At 44.4% G+C, this 16,399-nt stretch overlaps 1 protein-coding gene across 4 annotated transcripts in view; it reads right to left on the bottom strand.

Annotated features, from left to right (window-relative positions):
• Window positions 1–1,123: 1,123 nt before the first annotated feature.
• The window catches only part of LOC106566442 (solute carrier organic anion transporter family member 4A1), a 74,009-nt gene continuing 58,733 nt past the window's right edge, over window positions 1,124–16,399 (bottom strand). For 3 of the 4 annotated variants that reach the window (XM_014134480.2, XM_014134482.2, XM_014134483.2), the window contains exons 8-12: window positions 15,499–15,661; window positions 10,860–11,038; window positions 9,407–9,471; window positions 8,923–9,071; window positions 7,926–8,734 (exon numbers count right to left, since the gene is read on the bottom strand). In XM_014134480.2, the coding sequence (XP_013989955.1) occupies window positions 8,555–8,734; window positions 8,923–9,071; window positions 9,407–9,471; window positions 10,860–11,038; window positions 15,499–15,661 (736 nt within the window). In that variant the 3' untranslated portion in view covers window positions 7,926–8,554. Of the gene's footprint in view, window positions 1,907–7,925; window positions 8,735–8,922; window positions 9,072–9,406; window positions 9,472–10,859; window positions 11,039–15,498; window positions 15,662–16,399 lie in introns of those variants that run through there. The other variant, XM_045692934.1, reaches the window with a different exon arrangement.

The raw sequence follows: 16,399 nt of genomic DNA, 5'->3' as shown, positions 1-16,399 counted from the left end.
CAACCCCATTGATGAGTTGCTTTCAGCACGGCGGTGGAAGGTGTATGTTCACAAACCCCATGAATGTATGGCCCTTCTCCAGGAAATGGAGGTCTGTGGTGCCATTCCAGCAGAGTCCTGACAGGGGTGGGTGAGTCATGCCAGAAGATGTTTCCCCTGCTGTCTGGCCAAGGAGAATATCACCTGTGATGTTGATGAAAAATCTGTTGCTGGACCTAAACAACAGACATGATTTTGTTTTCACAATGGAGTATTTGTTTCTTGACTTATAATTTTGATTTTACTGTATTTCTACAGTTTATCTATTCCATACAGTTGATCTAATATATATATATATATGATCTAATTATTTTTCTTCCTTTGCATATGCAAAATATATATATTTACTGTATTTTTGCATTTTTACTGTGTGCTTACAGTATAATGTTTGACATGTATTGAGTCACACACAAACAATATACAATATAACAACAAAATCTTAGTCTTTAAACTGAAGGTTCTGATAGTGTCACCCCCCTGATCTGTTTCACCTGTCCTTTGTGCTTGTCTCCCCCCCCTCTAGGTGTCGCCCATCTTCCCCATTACCCCCTGTGTACTTATAACTGTGTTTTCTGTTTCTGTTACCAGTTCGGCTTGTTTGTCAAGCTTACTGTCCTGCCCCTGAACCCGCCTGATCACCCTGCCTGCCCCTACCCCTGCCTGATCACCCTGCCTGCTCCTGCCTGATCACCCTGCCTGCCCCTGCCTGATCACCCTGCCCGCCTGCCCCTGCCTGCCTGCCGTCCTGTACCTTTGCCTCTGTTTCTGTAATAAACATTGTTACTTTGACACGGTCTGCGTCTGGGTCTTACCTTATCCTGATAGATAGTAGTGTACTGAATATGTCACATTAGTGTGAGCTCAGTTGTCACTAACTTAGATTCATTTGATGTGTGTGTGTCTCATTTGTATGCAGAGTTTAATGTTGAGCAGTGAGTACATGATCTTGATTGCTGTGTTTCATTTTGCAAGATGGCTGTGGGGTTTGGGGGAAATTGGCGGTTTTGTGTTTAGAATTTTGAGTACCTGAGATGTAGTTTCAGAGAACTTGTCTTAACAATTGGGAAAAACTGTAATACACGTGTGGTCGTGAAAGTAATTCATAACACATATCACAGTACACGAGGACATAGAGTAAGCATGAAGCTGATTGAAATGAACTTCCAACAGAATTGGATAAGGTAAAATGCATTGGTAAATCACAAAGTAGGTGATGGTACATCATTCGTATTTACAGAAATGTACACGGTAATCTTGCAGTTAAAACTCAATCCATGTCAATGCAACACAGCACCACTCTGCTGTTTAGCTTATATTTTTCTTCTTCATTCAACAGCAACAGTAGAGCATAATAGAACGGAGGCATGTTAAAACACAGTCACATACTGTACCTAGCCTCCTCATGCATTCATTTCATCTAAACACATCCACACTTACAATACACACACACACACAGTAAACCAATCGGTCTCGACTCCCCCTCAGCTCTTGAAGGCACTGTGTTGTGGTCCGTCTCCATGGCAGCAGAGCAGCATATAGTCCACGGTGTTCAGATCAAAGTCTCCTGACTGAGGGGGGGGGGTGGTGTGTGGCATAGCTGAAACCAATGAGAGGCATTGGCCAATGGCTCTCACTGGCGTTGCAGCACACTTCGGTCCAGCGACCTTCCTTCGTCATTAGGAGACCGCTCCACGGCAATAATATTGTCAGACTGACGTTGGACAGTGGGCCTCACAGGCTGCAGGAGAAGAGGGCTACGGTTTGAACCCTCCTTCCACCTCCTAGACTTGGGACTATTTAAAAAAATGTAGCATTCTAACCGACCAGCAGACTCTGTGTGACAACTTAGATGACAAGTTGTTCATTCCTGAGTCCAAGAAAGAGAGGGATGAAGAGAGGAAAAAAGAGAGAGGAATACAAGTATCAAATGTATAGTTTGAATGTACGGATAAAGTGATTTTCTTAATGTATCATTGTCACACTATCCACTGTTGTTTCTGTCTGTTCAATGATATTTATGAATGCAATCTCAACTCTGTCTATATATATGAATGTGTGTATTTCATTTGCAAGGTCCTTGCCTCTGCTGTCTGTACAGTATGATGGGTTTCCATACAGTACGTGTAAAATATCTATTGTTCCAATAAGTATGGTAATGTTTGAAATACTGCGTTTGATTCTCAGAACGTGTGTGTATTTAATGTGTCCCTGAGTGTATTTAATGTTCATTAATGTGTCCCTGTGTGTATTTGATCATCTAGGTGTATTTAATGTTCATTAATGTGTCCCTGAGTGTATTTAATGTTCATTAATGTGTCCCTGTGTGTATTTGCCAAGAGTCATAAATGTAATGTCTGCAAACAGACCGACAAGAGTCATGGCTCAACAGTATCCATGGAAACTGATCCTTTGTCCCACAATCCTATCTCCCACATAGTTTGTCTTTTACTTCCGTCTCTTCTTGAGTGACCTTGCTTAGTTCTTTAGTACCGCTTCATGAAGAACCCGGTGGCTATTAAATGCATCAATGTGTTTGGTCCAATGGTCGCTGTGTCAGTGTTTCTGTGATTTGAGCGAGGAAAAAAATCCTTGTTTCAGTCACATGAATTCAATGCCCTGGAATTGAAAAAGCTTAATTTGAGCTTTATTTGAGACTCTGAGTGTCTCTGAAGTGTCAGAAGGTAATGGAGATAGTTATAGTATAGTTGTTGTTTCTGCTGGGAGAGTAAGAGGATGAGTGTGTCTGTGTGTTTGAGGAAGAGAGAGATACAGGGAGTGAGAGAAGACATATGTCATTTGGTTGGTTGTGTGTGTACATGTGGTACATGCAAGTGATTTTGAAGTGGGCAGTCATGCAATGATTTGAAATGCTAATAATTTTTTTTTCAAACAAAACAAATGATAGTGTTGTTCACCTGTTGTTTTAAAAAAACATCTTAAGAAACATTTCAATAAAAGTCATATACGTTTCCATTTCCTTTACAAAAGTACCAAAACAAAACCCATAAGACTAGATTCACAGAAGTGCTAGTGAGTGAAGAGACACAATAGTAAGACTAGGAAGGTTTAAGGTTACACACACTATCATGTGGCGGTAAAGTCCATGGTGGGATCAGGTGGGAGAACGAAGGAGAGAAGATTTGGAGGCATTTGGGTCCATCAAAAATGAATACATTAAAAACATGAGAAATGTAAAATGGCCAACACAAGTTCTAAAGTGTCATGTCACCGTAATGTAAACAATAAAGACAAAAACTATACTGTAAAGTGTTCAAGAACAGGGTAATTTGAGGGTGATTGTTTGGTCAGGGAAAAGTAATTCTGAATCATCAGCTACATCCTCTACTTCAGGGCTGCCCAACCCTCTTCCTGGAGATCTACTGTCCAGTAGGTTCAGCCCAACCCTCTTCCTGGAGATCTACTGTCCAGTAGGTTCAGCCCAAGCCTCTTCCTGGAGATCTACTGTCCAGTAGGTTCAGCCCAACCCTCTTCCTGGAGATCTACTGTCCAGTAGGTTCAGCCCAAGCCTCTTCCTGGTGATCTACTGTCCAGTAGGTTCAGCCCAAGCCTCTTCCTGGTGATCTACTGTCCAGTAGGTTCAGCCCAACCCTCTTCCTGGAGATCTACTGTTCAGTAGGTTCAGTCCAACCCTCTTCCTGGAGATCTACTGTCCAGTAGGTTCAGCCCAACCCTCTTCCTGGAGATCTACTGTTCAGTAGGTTCAGCCCAACCCTCTTCCTGGAGATCTACTGTCCAGTAGGTTTTCAGTCCAACCCTCTTCCTGGAGATCTACTGTCCAGTAGGTTTTCAGTCCAACCCTAATTTAGCATATCTGATGTAGCTAGTTAAGGTCTTGTTGAGCAGCAACCCACAGGACGGTAGCTCTCCAGGAAGAGGGTTGGACTGAAAACCCACAGGACGGTAGATCTCCAGTAAGACGGTTGGACTGAAAACCCACAGGACGGTAGATCTCCAGGAAGAGGGTTGGACTGAAAACCCACAGGACAGTAGATCTCCAGGAAGAGGGTTGGACTGAAAACCCACAGGACAGTAGATCTCCAGGAAGAGGGTTGGACTGAAAACCCACAGGACGGTAGATCTCCAGTAAGACGGTTGGACTGAAAACCCACAGGACGGTAGATCTCCAGGAAGACGGTTGGACTGAAAACCTACAGGACGGTAGATCTCCAGGAAGAGGGTTGGACTGAAAACCCACAGGACGGTAGATCTCCAGGAAGAGGGTTGGACTGAAAACCCACAGGACAGTAGATCTCCAGGAAGAGGGTTGGGCAGCCCTGCTCTACTGCATATACAAAGATGTCTGGGACAATACCAAATCATGTGAAAACAATCAAATGAAATGAATACATAAACAAACAGTGCTATTCATTTCTATAAGATCCCAAAACAGAAAACAGATTGGGGCAATGGTACTTGGCACACTTGGAGGTTTGGAGAAGAGGCCTGTTGTCTTTTCTTTATACTGCAACTCATTTATTTTGTGCATTGTCCCTAGCTGTTAATTACAACTAGCATACACTACCAGAATAACTCTTGTATAATACCATTGTCTAAGTTCATCAGTGCTGATTAGGTCTTAAAGTGCATTTATGTGTCTTGATATCGCCCCATGGATCTGTCTAGTTGAAGGACACAGACAGGATGATATCACACCATGGATCTGACTAGTTGAAGGACATGTAGACAGGATGATATCACACCATGGATCTGACTAGTTGAAGGACATGTAGACAGGATGATATCACACCATGGATCTGACTAGTTGAAGGACATGTAGACAGGATGATATCACACCATGGATCTGTCTAGTTGAAGGACACAGACAGGATGAATATCACCCCATGGATCTGACTAGTTGAAGGACATGTAGACAGGATGATATCACACCATGGATCTGTCTAGTTGAAGGACACAGACAGGATGGTATCACACCATGGATCTGTCTAGTTGAAGGACATGTAGACAGGATGATATCACACCATGGATCTGACTAGTTGAAGGACATGTAGACAGGATGTTATCACACCATGGATCTGTCTAGTTGAAGGACATGTAGACAGGATGATATCACACCATGGATCTGTCTAGTTGAAGGACATGTAGACAGGATGATATCACACCATGGATCTGTCTAGTTGAAGGACATGTAGACAGGATGATATCACACCATGGATCTGACTAGTTGAAGGACATGTAGACAGGATGATATCACACCATGGATCTGTCTAGTTGAAGGACATGTAGACAGGATGATATCACACCATGGATCTGTCTAGTTGAAGGACATGTAGACAGGATGATATCACACCATGGATCTGACTAGTTGAAGGACATGTAGACAGGATGATATCGCCCCATGGATCTGTCTAGTTGAAGGACATGTAGACAGGATGATATCACACCATGGATCTGACTAGTTGAAGGACATGTAGACAGGATGATATCACCCCATGGATCTGTCTAGTTGAAGGACGTAGACAGGATGATATCACACCATGGATCTGTCTAGTTGAAGGACATGTAGACAGGATGATATCACACCATGGATCTGTCTAGTTGAAGGACATTTAGACAGGATGATATCACACCATGGATCTGTCTAGTTGAAGGACATTTAGACAGGATGATATCACACCATGGATCTGTCTAGTTGAAGGACATGTAGACAGGATGATATCACCCCATGGATCTGTCTAGTTGAAGGACACAGACAGGATGAATATCACACCATGGATCTGACTAGTTGAAGGACATGTAGACAGGATGATATCACACCATGGATCTGTCTAGTTGAAGGACACAGACAGGATGAATATCACACCATGGATCTGTCTAGTTGAAGGACATGTAGACAGGATGATATCACACCATGGATCTGTCTAGTTGAAGGACATGTAGACAGGATGATATCACACCATGGATCTGTCTAGTTGAAGAACATGTAGACAGGATGATATCACACCATGGATCTGACTAGTTGAAGGACATGTAGACAGGATGATATCACACCATGGATCTGACTAGTTGAAGGACATGTAGACAGGATGATATCACACCATGGATCTGACTAGTTGAAGGACATGTAGACAGGATGATATCACCCCATGGATCTGACTAGTTGAAGGACATGTAGACAGGATGATATCACACCATGGATCTGACTAGTTGAAGGACACAGACAGGATGATATCGCCCCATGGATCTGTCTAGTTGAAGGACATGTAGACAGGATGATATCACACCATGGATCTGTCTAGTTGAAGGACACAGACAGGATGATATCGCACCATGGATCTGTCTAGTTGAAGGACATGTAGACAGGATGATATCACACCATGGATCTGTCTAGTTGAAGGACACAGACAGGATGATATCACACCATGGATCTGACTAGTTGAAGGACATGTAGACAGGATGATATCACACCATGGATCTGACTAGTTGAAGTACACAGACAGGATGTTATCACACCATGGATCTGTCTAGTTGAAGGACATGTAGACAGGATGATATCACACCATGGATCTGACTAGTTGAAGGACATGTAGACAGGATGATATCACACCATGGATCTGTCTAGTTGAAGGACATGTAGACAGGATGATATCACACCATGGATCTGACTAGTTGAAGGACATGTAGACAGGCTGTGTGCTCTTCCATTTGTTAAAGTACATGAGTGTTATTTTTCTCACTAGGTATAGGTATAATAACAGTAAGTACCTTTAAATACTTGTGGTCTATAGTTTATATTATATGAAAATGATGTGCTGTAAATGTGTTAGGCAAGACAACAGGGTTGTTTTACGAGTGTTAAATGCCTCTTTCTTTCATCCCTCAATATAAGGAATGCTTCATACTGATGGCATGACATTCACTATAAATACTGTCCCTTACTACAGATACTGTACCATACTATAAATACTGTCCCATAGTATATATACTGTACCATACTATAGATACTGTCCCATATTATAGATACTGTCCAATACTATAAATACTGTCCATACTATAGATACTGTCCCATGTCCCATAGTATATATACTGTACCATACTATAGATACTGTCCCATATTATAGATACTGTCCAATACTATAAATACTGTACCATACTATAAATACTGTCCCATAGTATATATACTGTACCATACTATAGATACTCTTCCATGTCCCATACTATAGATACTGTCCCATACTATAGATACTGTCCCATACTATAAATACTGTCCATACTATAGATACTGTCCCATGTCTCATAGTATATATACTGTACCATACTATAGATACTGTACCATACTATAGATACTGTCCCATACTATAGATACTGTCCAATACTATAAATACTGTCCATACTATAGATACTGTCCCATACTATAGACACTGTCCAATACTATAAATACTGTCCATACTATAGATACTGTCCCATGTCCCATAGTATATATACTGTACCATACTATAGATAATGTCCCATATTATAAATACTGTCCAATACTATAAATACTGTCCATACTATAGATACTGTCCCATGTCCCATAGTATATTTACTGTCCAATACTATAGATACTGTCCCATACTATAGATACTGTCCAATACTATAAATACTGTCCATACTATAGATACTGTCCCATGTCCCATACTATAGATACTGTCCAATACTATAAATACTGTCCATACTATAGATACTGTCCCATGTCCCATAGTATATATACTGTACCATACTATAGATACTGTCCCATATTATAAATACTGTCCCATACTATAGATACTGTCCCATACTATAGATACTGTACAATACTATAAATACTGTCCATACTATAAATACTGTCCCATGTCCCATAGTATATATATACTGTACCATACTATAGATACTGTCCCATGTCCCATACTATAGATACTGTCCAATACTATAAATACTGTCTCATACTATAGATACTGTCCCATGTCCCATACCATACTCATTTAAGGCTTCTTTTCAATCTGTATCATAGAAGTTTATTGTTACAGCGTGATTGAAATTTAAAGGCAATGTTCCCGTGTTAGCGGGGACTGCATTCACGGTAAACTCTGCAATATGTCGTCTCAATCAGAAATGACCTTTTCATTTCTATCGTGCAATCTGTAACGTTTCCTTGATCCAGATTTACTAGATCCCTTAAAGTGGGTCTTTTCAGTGGTTTAAATCCCAAAAGCCATCAGGAGACTTTCTTACTTCTCAGAATAACCTTTGACCCTATCTGTGACCTTGGTCTAAGTCTCATCACATCACACAAACCCCAAGTTCAGTGGGCTGGCAGGGAGGCGATGGAGGGCAAGCCCATGGGATGAAGTTGGGCTCAGTAGGTGGATCAGACATGCCTTGCCCTGGGGTGATGTGTCTGTGTGATGGGAGTGGCCATGAGACGGGCACGGGTTGGCAGTGATTGAGGAAGCAGTGACACGACACACACCAACACACACACACGCGCGCGGTGAGATGTGGGTGGGGTCTGAAGTCATCATAACCTGGCGTGTACATTGGTGATGATTTTTGGCGGAAGGTCCTTGATGGAGAGGTCCCCGGTCTCTCCCCCGCTGTCCCCAGCCCCGTGGTCGGTGCTCTCACAGCTGCTCTGGGGCGACTCTGGAGGGGGCTTGTACAGAACACTGGCCAGCAGGAAGAACAGCGTGCCGAGAACCTGACGGAGGGAGGGACGGATGAAGAGTGAGAGAGAACAGAGAATAAGACATGCACTATGGTTAGAGGAGGGAGAATAGAATTCTCTCTCAGTTAAACAAATATTTGATATGGTCACGAGTATAAAGAAAGTCCTTGAACACAATCCTATAACAGAATGAAATAACAGACATGTGGGCCTTGAGTTACCTTGTAGATGATGCCAGCGATAAGGGTGTAGCGGCTCATGGCAGAGTTCTGGTAGAGGTAGCAGGAGCCCTGCTCTCCACACTGGTCCTGCCACAGCAGGCATGAGATGTCGATCACAGAGCCAAATGCTATCGGGCCTGGGATCCCACCTTCAGGAACAACATATCACATAATTTACTGTTTTTTAATTTAAACTTTATTTAACAAGGCAAATCAGTTAAGAACAAATTCTTATTTATAATGACAGCCTACACCGGCCAAACCCGGACAACGCTGGGCCAATTGTTCGCCATCCTATGTGACTCCCAATCACAGCCGGTTGTGATACAGCCTGGATTCAAACCAGGGTCTGTAGTGACGCCTCTAACACTGAGATGCCATGTCTTAGACCTGCTGCGCCACTCGGGAACTTGTTGTCGGGACTCTCAGGCCACAAGGACACATTTATCAAATCAAAGCAAATTCAACAAGAGAAATTAAATACCTAGACTTCTCACCACGATCCACTGGATACCCAGTCCAAAGGACCTCTGGCTGTCTGGGACACACCTGTAGGGGTCGACAGAGAGCACTTCAGATTCACAGTTCACATACTGAGGTTACACTCAGACATGGTTATAACAGAAATATACCACAGTTCACACACTGAGGTTACACTCAGACATGGTTATACCAGAAATATACCACAGTTCACACACTGAGGTTACACGCAGACATGGTTATAACAGAAATATACCACAGTTCACACACTCTCTTTTGTCTGTCTGCTCCGTACCCACCTGAGGGTAGCAGTGAGAGTTAGGGTCTGTACCCACCTGAGGGTAGCAGTGAGAGTTAGGGTCTGTACCCACCTGAGGGTAGCAGTGAGGGTTAGAGTTAGGGTCTGTACCCACCTGAGGCTAGCAGTGAGGGTTAGAGTTAGGGTCTGTACCCACCTGATGCTAGCAGTGAGGGTTAGAGTTAGGGTCTGTACCCACCTGAGGGTAGCAGTGAGAGTTAGGGTCTGTACCCACCTGAGGGTAGCAGTGAGAGTTAGGGTCTGTACCCACCTGAGGGTAGCAGTGAGAGTTAGGGTCTGTACCCACCTGAGGGTAGCAGTGAGGGTTAGAGTTAGGGTCTGTACCCACCTGAGGGTAGCAGTGAGGGTTAGGGTCTGTACCCACCTGAGGGTAGCAGTGAGGGTTAGGGTCTGTACCCACCTGAGGGTAGCAGTGAGGGTTAGAGTCTGTACCCACCTGAGGGTAGCAGTGAGGGTTAGAGTTAGGGTCTGTACCCACCTGAGGCTAGCAGTGAGGGTTAGGGTCTGTACCCACCTGAGGGTAGCAGTGAGAGTTAGGGTCTGTACCCACCTGAGGGTATCAGTGAGAGTTAGGGTCTGTACCCACCTGAGGGTAGCAGTGAGAGTTAGAGTTAGGGCCTGTACCCACCTGAGGGTAGCAGTGAGGGTTAGGGCCTGTACCCACCTGAGGGTAGCAGTGAGGGTTAGGGTCTGTACCCACCTGAGGGTAGCAGTGAGGGTTAGGGTCTGTACCCACCTGAGGGTAGCAGTGAGGGTTAGGGTCTGTACCCACCTGAGGGTAGCAGTGAGGGTTAGGGTCTGTACCCACCTGAGGGTAGCAGTGAGGGTTAGGGTCTGTACTCACCTGAGGGTAGCAGTGAGGGTTAGGGTCTGTACCCACCTGAGGGTAGCAGTGAGGGTTAGGGTCTGTACCCACCTGAGGGTAGCAGTGAGAGTTAGGGTCTGTACCCACCTGAGGGTAGCAGTGAGGGTTAGGGTCTGTACCCACCTGAGGCTAGCAGTGAGAGTTAGGGTCTGTACCCACCTGAGGGTAGCAGTGAGGGTTAGAGTTAGGGTCTGTACCCACCTGAGGGTAGCAGTGAGGGTTAGGGTCTGTACCCACCTGAGGGTAGCAGTGAGAGTTAGGGTCTGTACCCACCTGAGGGTAGCAGTGAGGGCGGGGATACTACACAGGAAGGTGAAGAAGATGACGATGAAGAGGAAGGTGAGGAAGGCTGGCATGTGACTACAGGAGCTGGTGCACTTCCCATCCAGAGCCAGACCCTCCTGCCCAGACGTGACGTTCCCCCCCACCACACAGGTGCAGCCCGAGTACACCTGACCAGGGGCACAAGACAGAAGAGACAGTCAGACAGAAGGGACAGTAGGGGAGAGAGAAGGGACAGTCAGACAGAAGGGACAGTAGGGGAGAGAGAAGGGACAGTCAGACAGAAGGGACAGTAGGGGAGAGAGAAGGGACAGTCAGACAGAAGGGACAGTAGGGGAGAGAGAAGGGACAGTCAGACAGAAGGGACAGTAGGGGAGAGAGAAGGGACAGTCAGACAGAAGGGACAGTAGGGGAGAGAGAAGGGACAGTCAGACAGAAGGGACAGTAGGGGGAGAGAGAAGGGACAGTCAGACAGAAGGGACAGTAGGGGAGAGAGAAGGGACAGTCAGACAGAAGGGACAGTAGGGGAGAGAGAAGGGACAGTCAGACAGAAGGGACAGTAGGGGAGAGAGAAGGGACAGTCAGACAGAAGGGACAGTAGGGGAGAGAGAAGGGACAGTCAGACAGAAGGGACAGTAGGGGAGAGAGAAGGGACAGTCAGACAGAAGAGACAGTCAGAAAGGACAAAATGGTGCAGACAGAGAGGGCTGCCTCGCATCTAGTCCTTAGGAAACTTTGCAATATTTAGTTTTTGGGGGATTAGGGCCGAATACAAACAGTGTAGTTATTCCCTCCGCAAGGCAATCAAACAAGTGACATGTCAGTATAGAGACAAAGTTGAGTCGCAATTCAACGGCTCAGACACGAGACGTATGTGGCAGGGTCTACAGACAATCACGGATTACAAAAAGAAAACCAGCCACGCCACGGACACCGACGTCTTGCTTCCAGGAAAACTAATCACCTTCTTTGTCCGCTTTGAGGATAATACAGTGCCACCGACACAGCCCGCTATCAAGGAATGTGGGCTCTCCTTCTCCTTCTCCTTCTCCGTAAGACGTTTAAACGTGTTAGCCCTCGCAAAGCTGCCGGCCCAGACGGCATCCCTAGCCGCATCCTCAGATCATGCGCAGACCAGCTGGCTGGTGTGTTTATGGACATATTCAATCTCTCCCTATCCCAGTCTGCTGTCCCCACATGCTTCAAGATGGCCACCATTGTTCCTGTACCCAAAAAGGCAAAGGTAACTGAACTAAATGACTATCGCCCCGTACAACCCACTTCTGTCATCATGAAATGCTTTGAGAGACTAGTCAAGGATCATATCACCTCTACATTACCTGTCACCCTAGATCCACTTCAATTTGCTTACCAATAGATCCACAGACGATGCAATCACCATCACACTGCACACTGCCCTATCCCATCTGGACAAGAGGAATACCTACAGTTGTAAGTATGTCGGTAGTTTACATAGACCTTAGGCAAATACATTTAAACTCAGTTTTTCACAATTTCTGACATTTAATCCTAGTAAGAATTCCCTGTTTTATGTCAGTTAGGATCACCACTTTATTTTAAGAATGTGAAATGTCAGAATAATAGTCGAGAGAATGATTTATTTCAGCATTTATTTCTTTCATCACATTCCCAGTGGGTCAGAAGTTTATATACTGTCACGTCCTGACCAGTATAAGGGGTTATTTGTTATTGTAGTTTGGTCAGGGCGTGGTAGGGGTGTGTTTGTTTTGTGTTATCGGGGTTTTTGGGTATGGTTCTATGTTTTTGTATTTCTATGAAGTGTATTTCTTTGTGTTGGCCTGGTATGGCTCTCAATCAGGAACAGCTGTACATCTCAGGAACAGCTGTACATCGTTGTTGCTGATTGGGAGTCATACTTAGGTAGCCCTTTTTCACCTGTCTTTTGTGGGAAGTTGTTTTTGCATAGCTGTGTTTAGCCTGCAATACTGTGCATTCATTCGTTTTCTTGTTTTGTTGTTAAGTGTTCAATAAAAGTAAAAATGAGCACTCAACCCGCTGCGCCTTGGTCCACTACCTTTGACGACGCCCGTTACACTATACACTCAATTAGTATTTGGTAGCATTGCCTTTAAATTGTTTAACTTGGGTCAAACGTTTTGGGTAGCCTTCCACAAGCTTCCACAATAAGTTGGGTGAATTTTGGCCCATTTCTCCTGACAGAGCTGGTGTAACTGAGTCAGGATTGTAGGCCTCCTTGCTCGCACACACTTTGTCAGTTCTGCCCACAGATTTTCTATGGGATTGAGGTCAGGGCTTTGTGATGGCCACTCCACTACCCTGACTTTGTTGTCCTTAAGCCATTTTGCCACAACTTTGGAAGTATGCTTGGGGTCATTGTCCATTTGGAAGACGCATTTGTGACCAAGCTTTCACTTCCTGACTGATGTCTTGAGATGTTGCTTCAATATATCCACATAATTTTCTTTTCTCATGATGCCATCTATTTTGTGAAGTGCACCAGTCCCTCCTGCAGCAAAGCACCCCCACAACATGATGCTGCCACCCCCGTGCTTCATGGTTGGGATGATGTTCTTCGGCTTGCACGCCTCCCCCTTTTTCCTCCAAACATAACGATGGTCATTATGACCAAACAATTCTATTTTTGTTTCATCAGATCAGAGGACATTTCTCCAAAAAGTATGATCTTTGTCCCCATGTGCAGGTGCAAACCGTAGTCTGGCTTTTTCTGGCAGTTTTGGAGTAGTTGCTTCTTCCTTGCTGAGCGGCCTTTCAGGTTATGTTGATATAGGACTCGTTTTACTGTGGATATAGATACTGTTGTACCTGTTCCTTTGCTGATGTTCTGAGATTGATTTGCACTTTTCGCACCAAAGTACGTTCATCTCTAGGAACCAGAATGCGTCTCCTACCTGAGCGGTATGACGGCTGCGTGGTCCCATGGTGTTTATACTTGAGTACTATTGTTTGTACAGATGAACGTGGTACCTTCAGGCGTTTGGAAATTGCTCCCAAGGATGAACCAGATTTGTGGAGGTCACAATTTTTTTCTGAGGTCTTGGCTGATTTCTTTTGATTTTCCCATGATGTCAAGCAAAGAGGCACCGAGTTTGAAGGTAGGTCTTGAAATACATCCACAGGTACACCTCCAATTGACTCAAAATATGTCAATTATCCTATCAGAAGCTTCTAAAGCAATGACTTCACTTTCTGGAATTTTCCAAGCTGCTAAAAGCCACAGTCAACTTAGTGTATGTAAACTTCTGACCCACTGGATGATACACTGGTGATACAGTGAATTATAAGTGAAATAATCTGTCTGTAAACAATTGTTGGAAAAATTACTTGTGTCATGCACAAAGTAGATGTCCTAACTGACTTGCCGAAACTATAGTTTGTTAACAAAACATTTGTGGAGTGGTTGAAAAACTAGTTTTAATGACTCCAACCTAAGTTTATGTAAACTTCCGACTTCAACTGTATGTAAGAATGCTGTTCATTGACTATAGCTCAGCATTCAACACTATAGTACCCTCCAAGCTCATCATTAAGCTAGAAGCCCTGGGTCTCAACCCCGCCATGTGCAATTGGGTCCTGGACTTCCTGACGGGCCGCCCCCAGGTGGTGAAGGTAGGAAACAACATCTCCACTGATCCTCAACACTGTGGCCCCACAAGGGTGCGTGCTCAGCCCCCTCCTGTACTCCCTGTTCACCCATGACTGCGTGGCCACTCACGCCTCCAACTCAATCATCAAGTTTGCAGACGACACTTGTAGGCTTGATTACCAACAACGATGAGACAGGGAGGAGGTGAGGGCCCTCGGAGTGTGGTGTCAGCAAAACAACCTCTCACTCAGCGTCAGCAAAACAAAGGAGATGATCGTGGACTACAGGAAACAGCAGAGGAAGCACCCCCCTATCCACATCGACGGAACAGTAGTGGAGAAGGTGGAAAGTTTTAAGTTCCTCAGCGTACACATCACGGATAAACTGAAATGGTCCACCCACACAGACAGTGTGTTGAAGAAGGCGCCACAGCGCATCAAAGCTGGGACCGAGAGACTGAAAAACAGCTTCCATCTCAAGGCCATCAGACTGTTAAACAGCCATCACTAACACAGAGAGGCTGCTGCCTACATACAGACTTGATATCATTGGCCACTTAAATAAATGGATCACTAGTCACTTTAATAATGTCACTTTAATGATGTTTACATATCTCACATTACTCATCTCATATGTATAGACTGTATTTTATACCATCTATTGCACATTGCCTATGCCGCTTGGCCATTGCTAAACCATATATTTATATGTACATATTCTTATTCCATTCCTTTACTTAGATTTATGTGTATTAGGTAGTTGTTGGGGAATTGTTAGATTACTTGTTAGATATTACTGCACTGTCAGAACTAGAAGCACAAGCATTTCGCTACACTCGCAATACATTTTTCTTCATTAACACACTGCTAACCATGTGTATGTGACCAATACAATTTCATTTGACAGAAGGGACAGTCACACAGAAGGGACAGTCACACAGAGTGAACATGTATACTGACAGACTACCGTTCATCTTCATTAACTAATTTAAGTGAGATCTTTGCTGAACAGTTGGTTGGTTACCTGTCTACCTGTGGAGACCTCTGTGTGGTTGATTGTGCTGCAGCCTGCATGGCAAGGGGAGTAATACATCACACCGTCGGCTCCACAGACTGGGTTATAGAGCTCTCGTAAACAGTGACAGTCTGCATTACATCTCACCATCAGGTTGTCCCCCAACCAAGAGCTGAGAGAGAGAGAGAGAGAGAGAGAGAGAGAGAGGAGACAGAGAGAGAGAGAAGACAGAGAGAGAGAGAGAGAGGAGACAGAGAGAGAAGACAGAGAGAGAGAGAGGAGACAGGAGACAGAGAGAGAGAGAGAGGAGACAGGAGACAGAGAGAGGAGACAGGAGACAGAGAGAGAGAGAGGAGACAGGAGACAGAGAGAGAGAGAGGAGACAGAGAGAGAGAGAGGAGACAGAGAGAGAGAGAGAGGAGACAGAGAGAGAGACAGAGAGAAAGAGAGAGGAGACAGAGAGAGAGAGAGAGAGAAGACAGAGAGAAAGAGGAGACAGAGAGAGAGAGAGAGGAGACAGAGAGAGAGAAAGAGAGGAGACCGAGAGTGAGAGACAGAGACAGAGAGAGCAAGAGAGAGAGAGAGAGGAGACAGAGAGAGAGGAGACACAGAGAGAGAGAGAGAGCGAGAGAAAGTGAAAAATAAACACAATCATAGTGAATTTCAGCTAACTACTCAGTGAACATAACTGCTTTACTGTCATTTTATTCATTTAGACGTTTAAAACTAATTTACAGCCACTTTATTCGTGGATTTCTCAACTGCTGATAATGTTTTCACTGCTAAATCTGTAGAATCCAGCAACAGTGCTGGATTCCCATGAATGTGTTCATTTTCGAACAGCATGGAATTATTAAGTTGTCTTAACCTTCCCATCTTTAACTTCGCTTTTACTTCTAGCTTTGCTCCT

The sequence above is a fragment of the Salmo salar genome, chromosome ssa13 (genome assembly GCF_905237065.1).
Source record: "Salmo salar chromosome ssa13, Ssal_v3.1, whole genome shotgun sequence".
In the NCBI taxonomy this organism is placed as follows: domain Eukaryota; kingdom Metazoa; phylum Chordata; class Actinopteri; order Salmoniformes; family Salmonidae; genus Salmo; species Salmo salar.
Note: the sequence above shows the minus strand (reverse complement) of the source record. Positions and strands in the feature narration are given on the sequence as shown.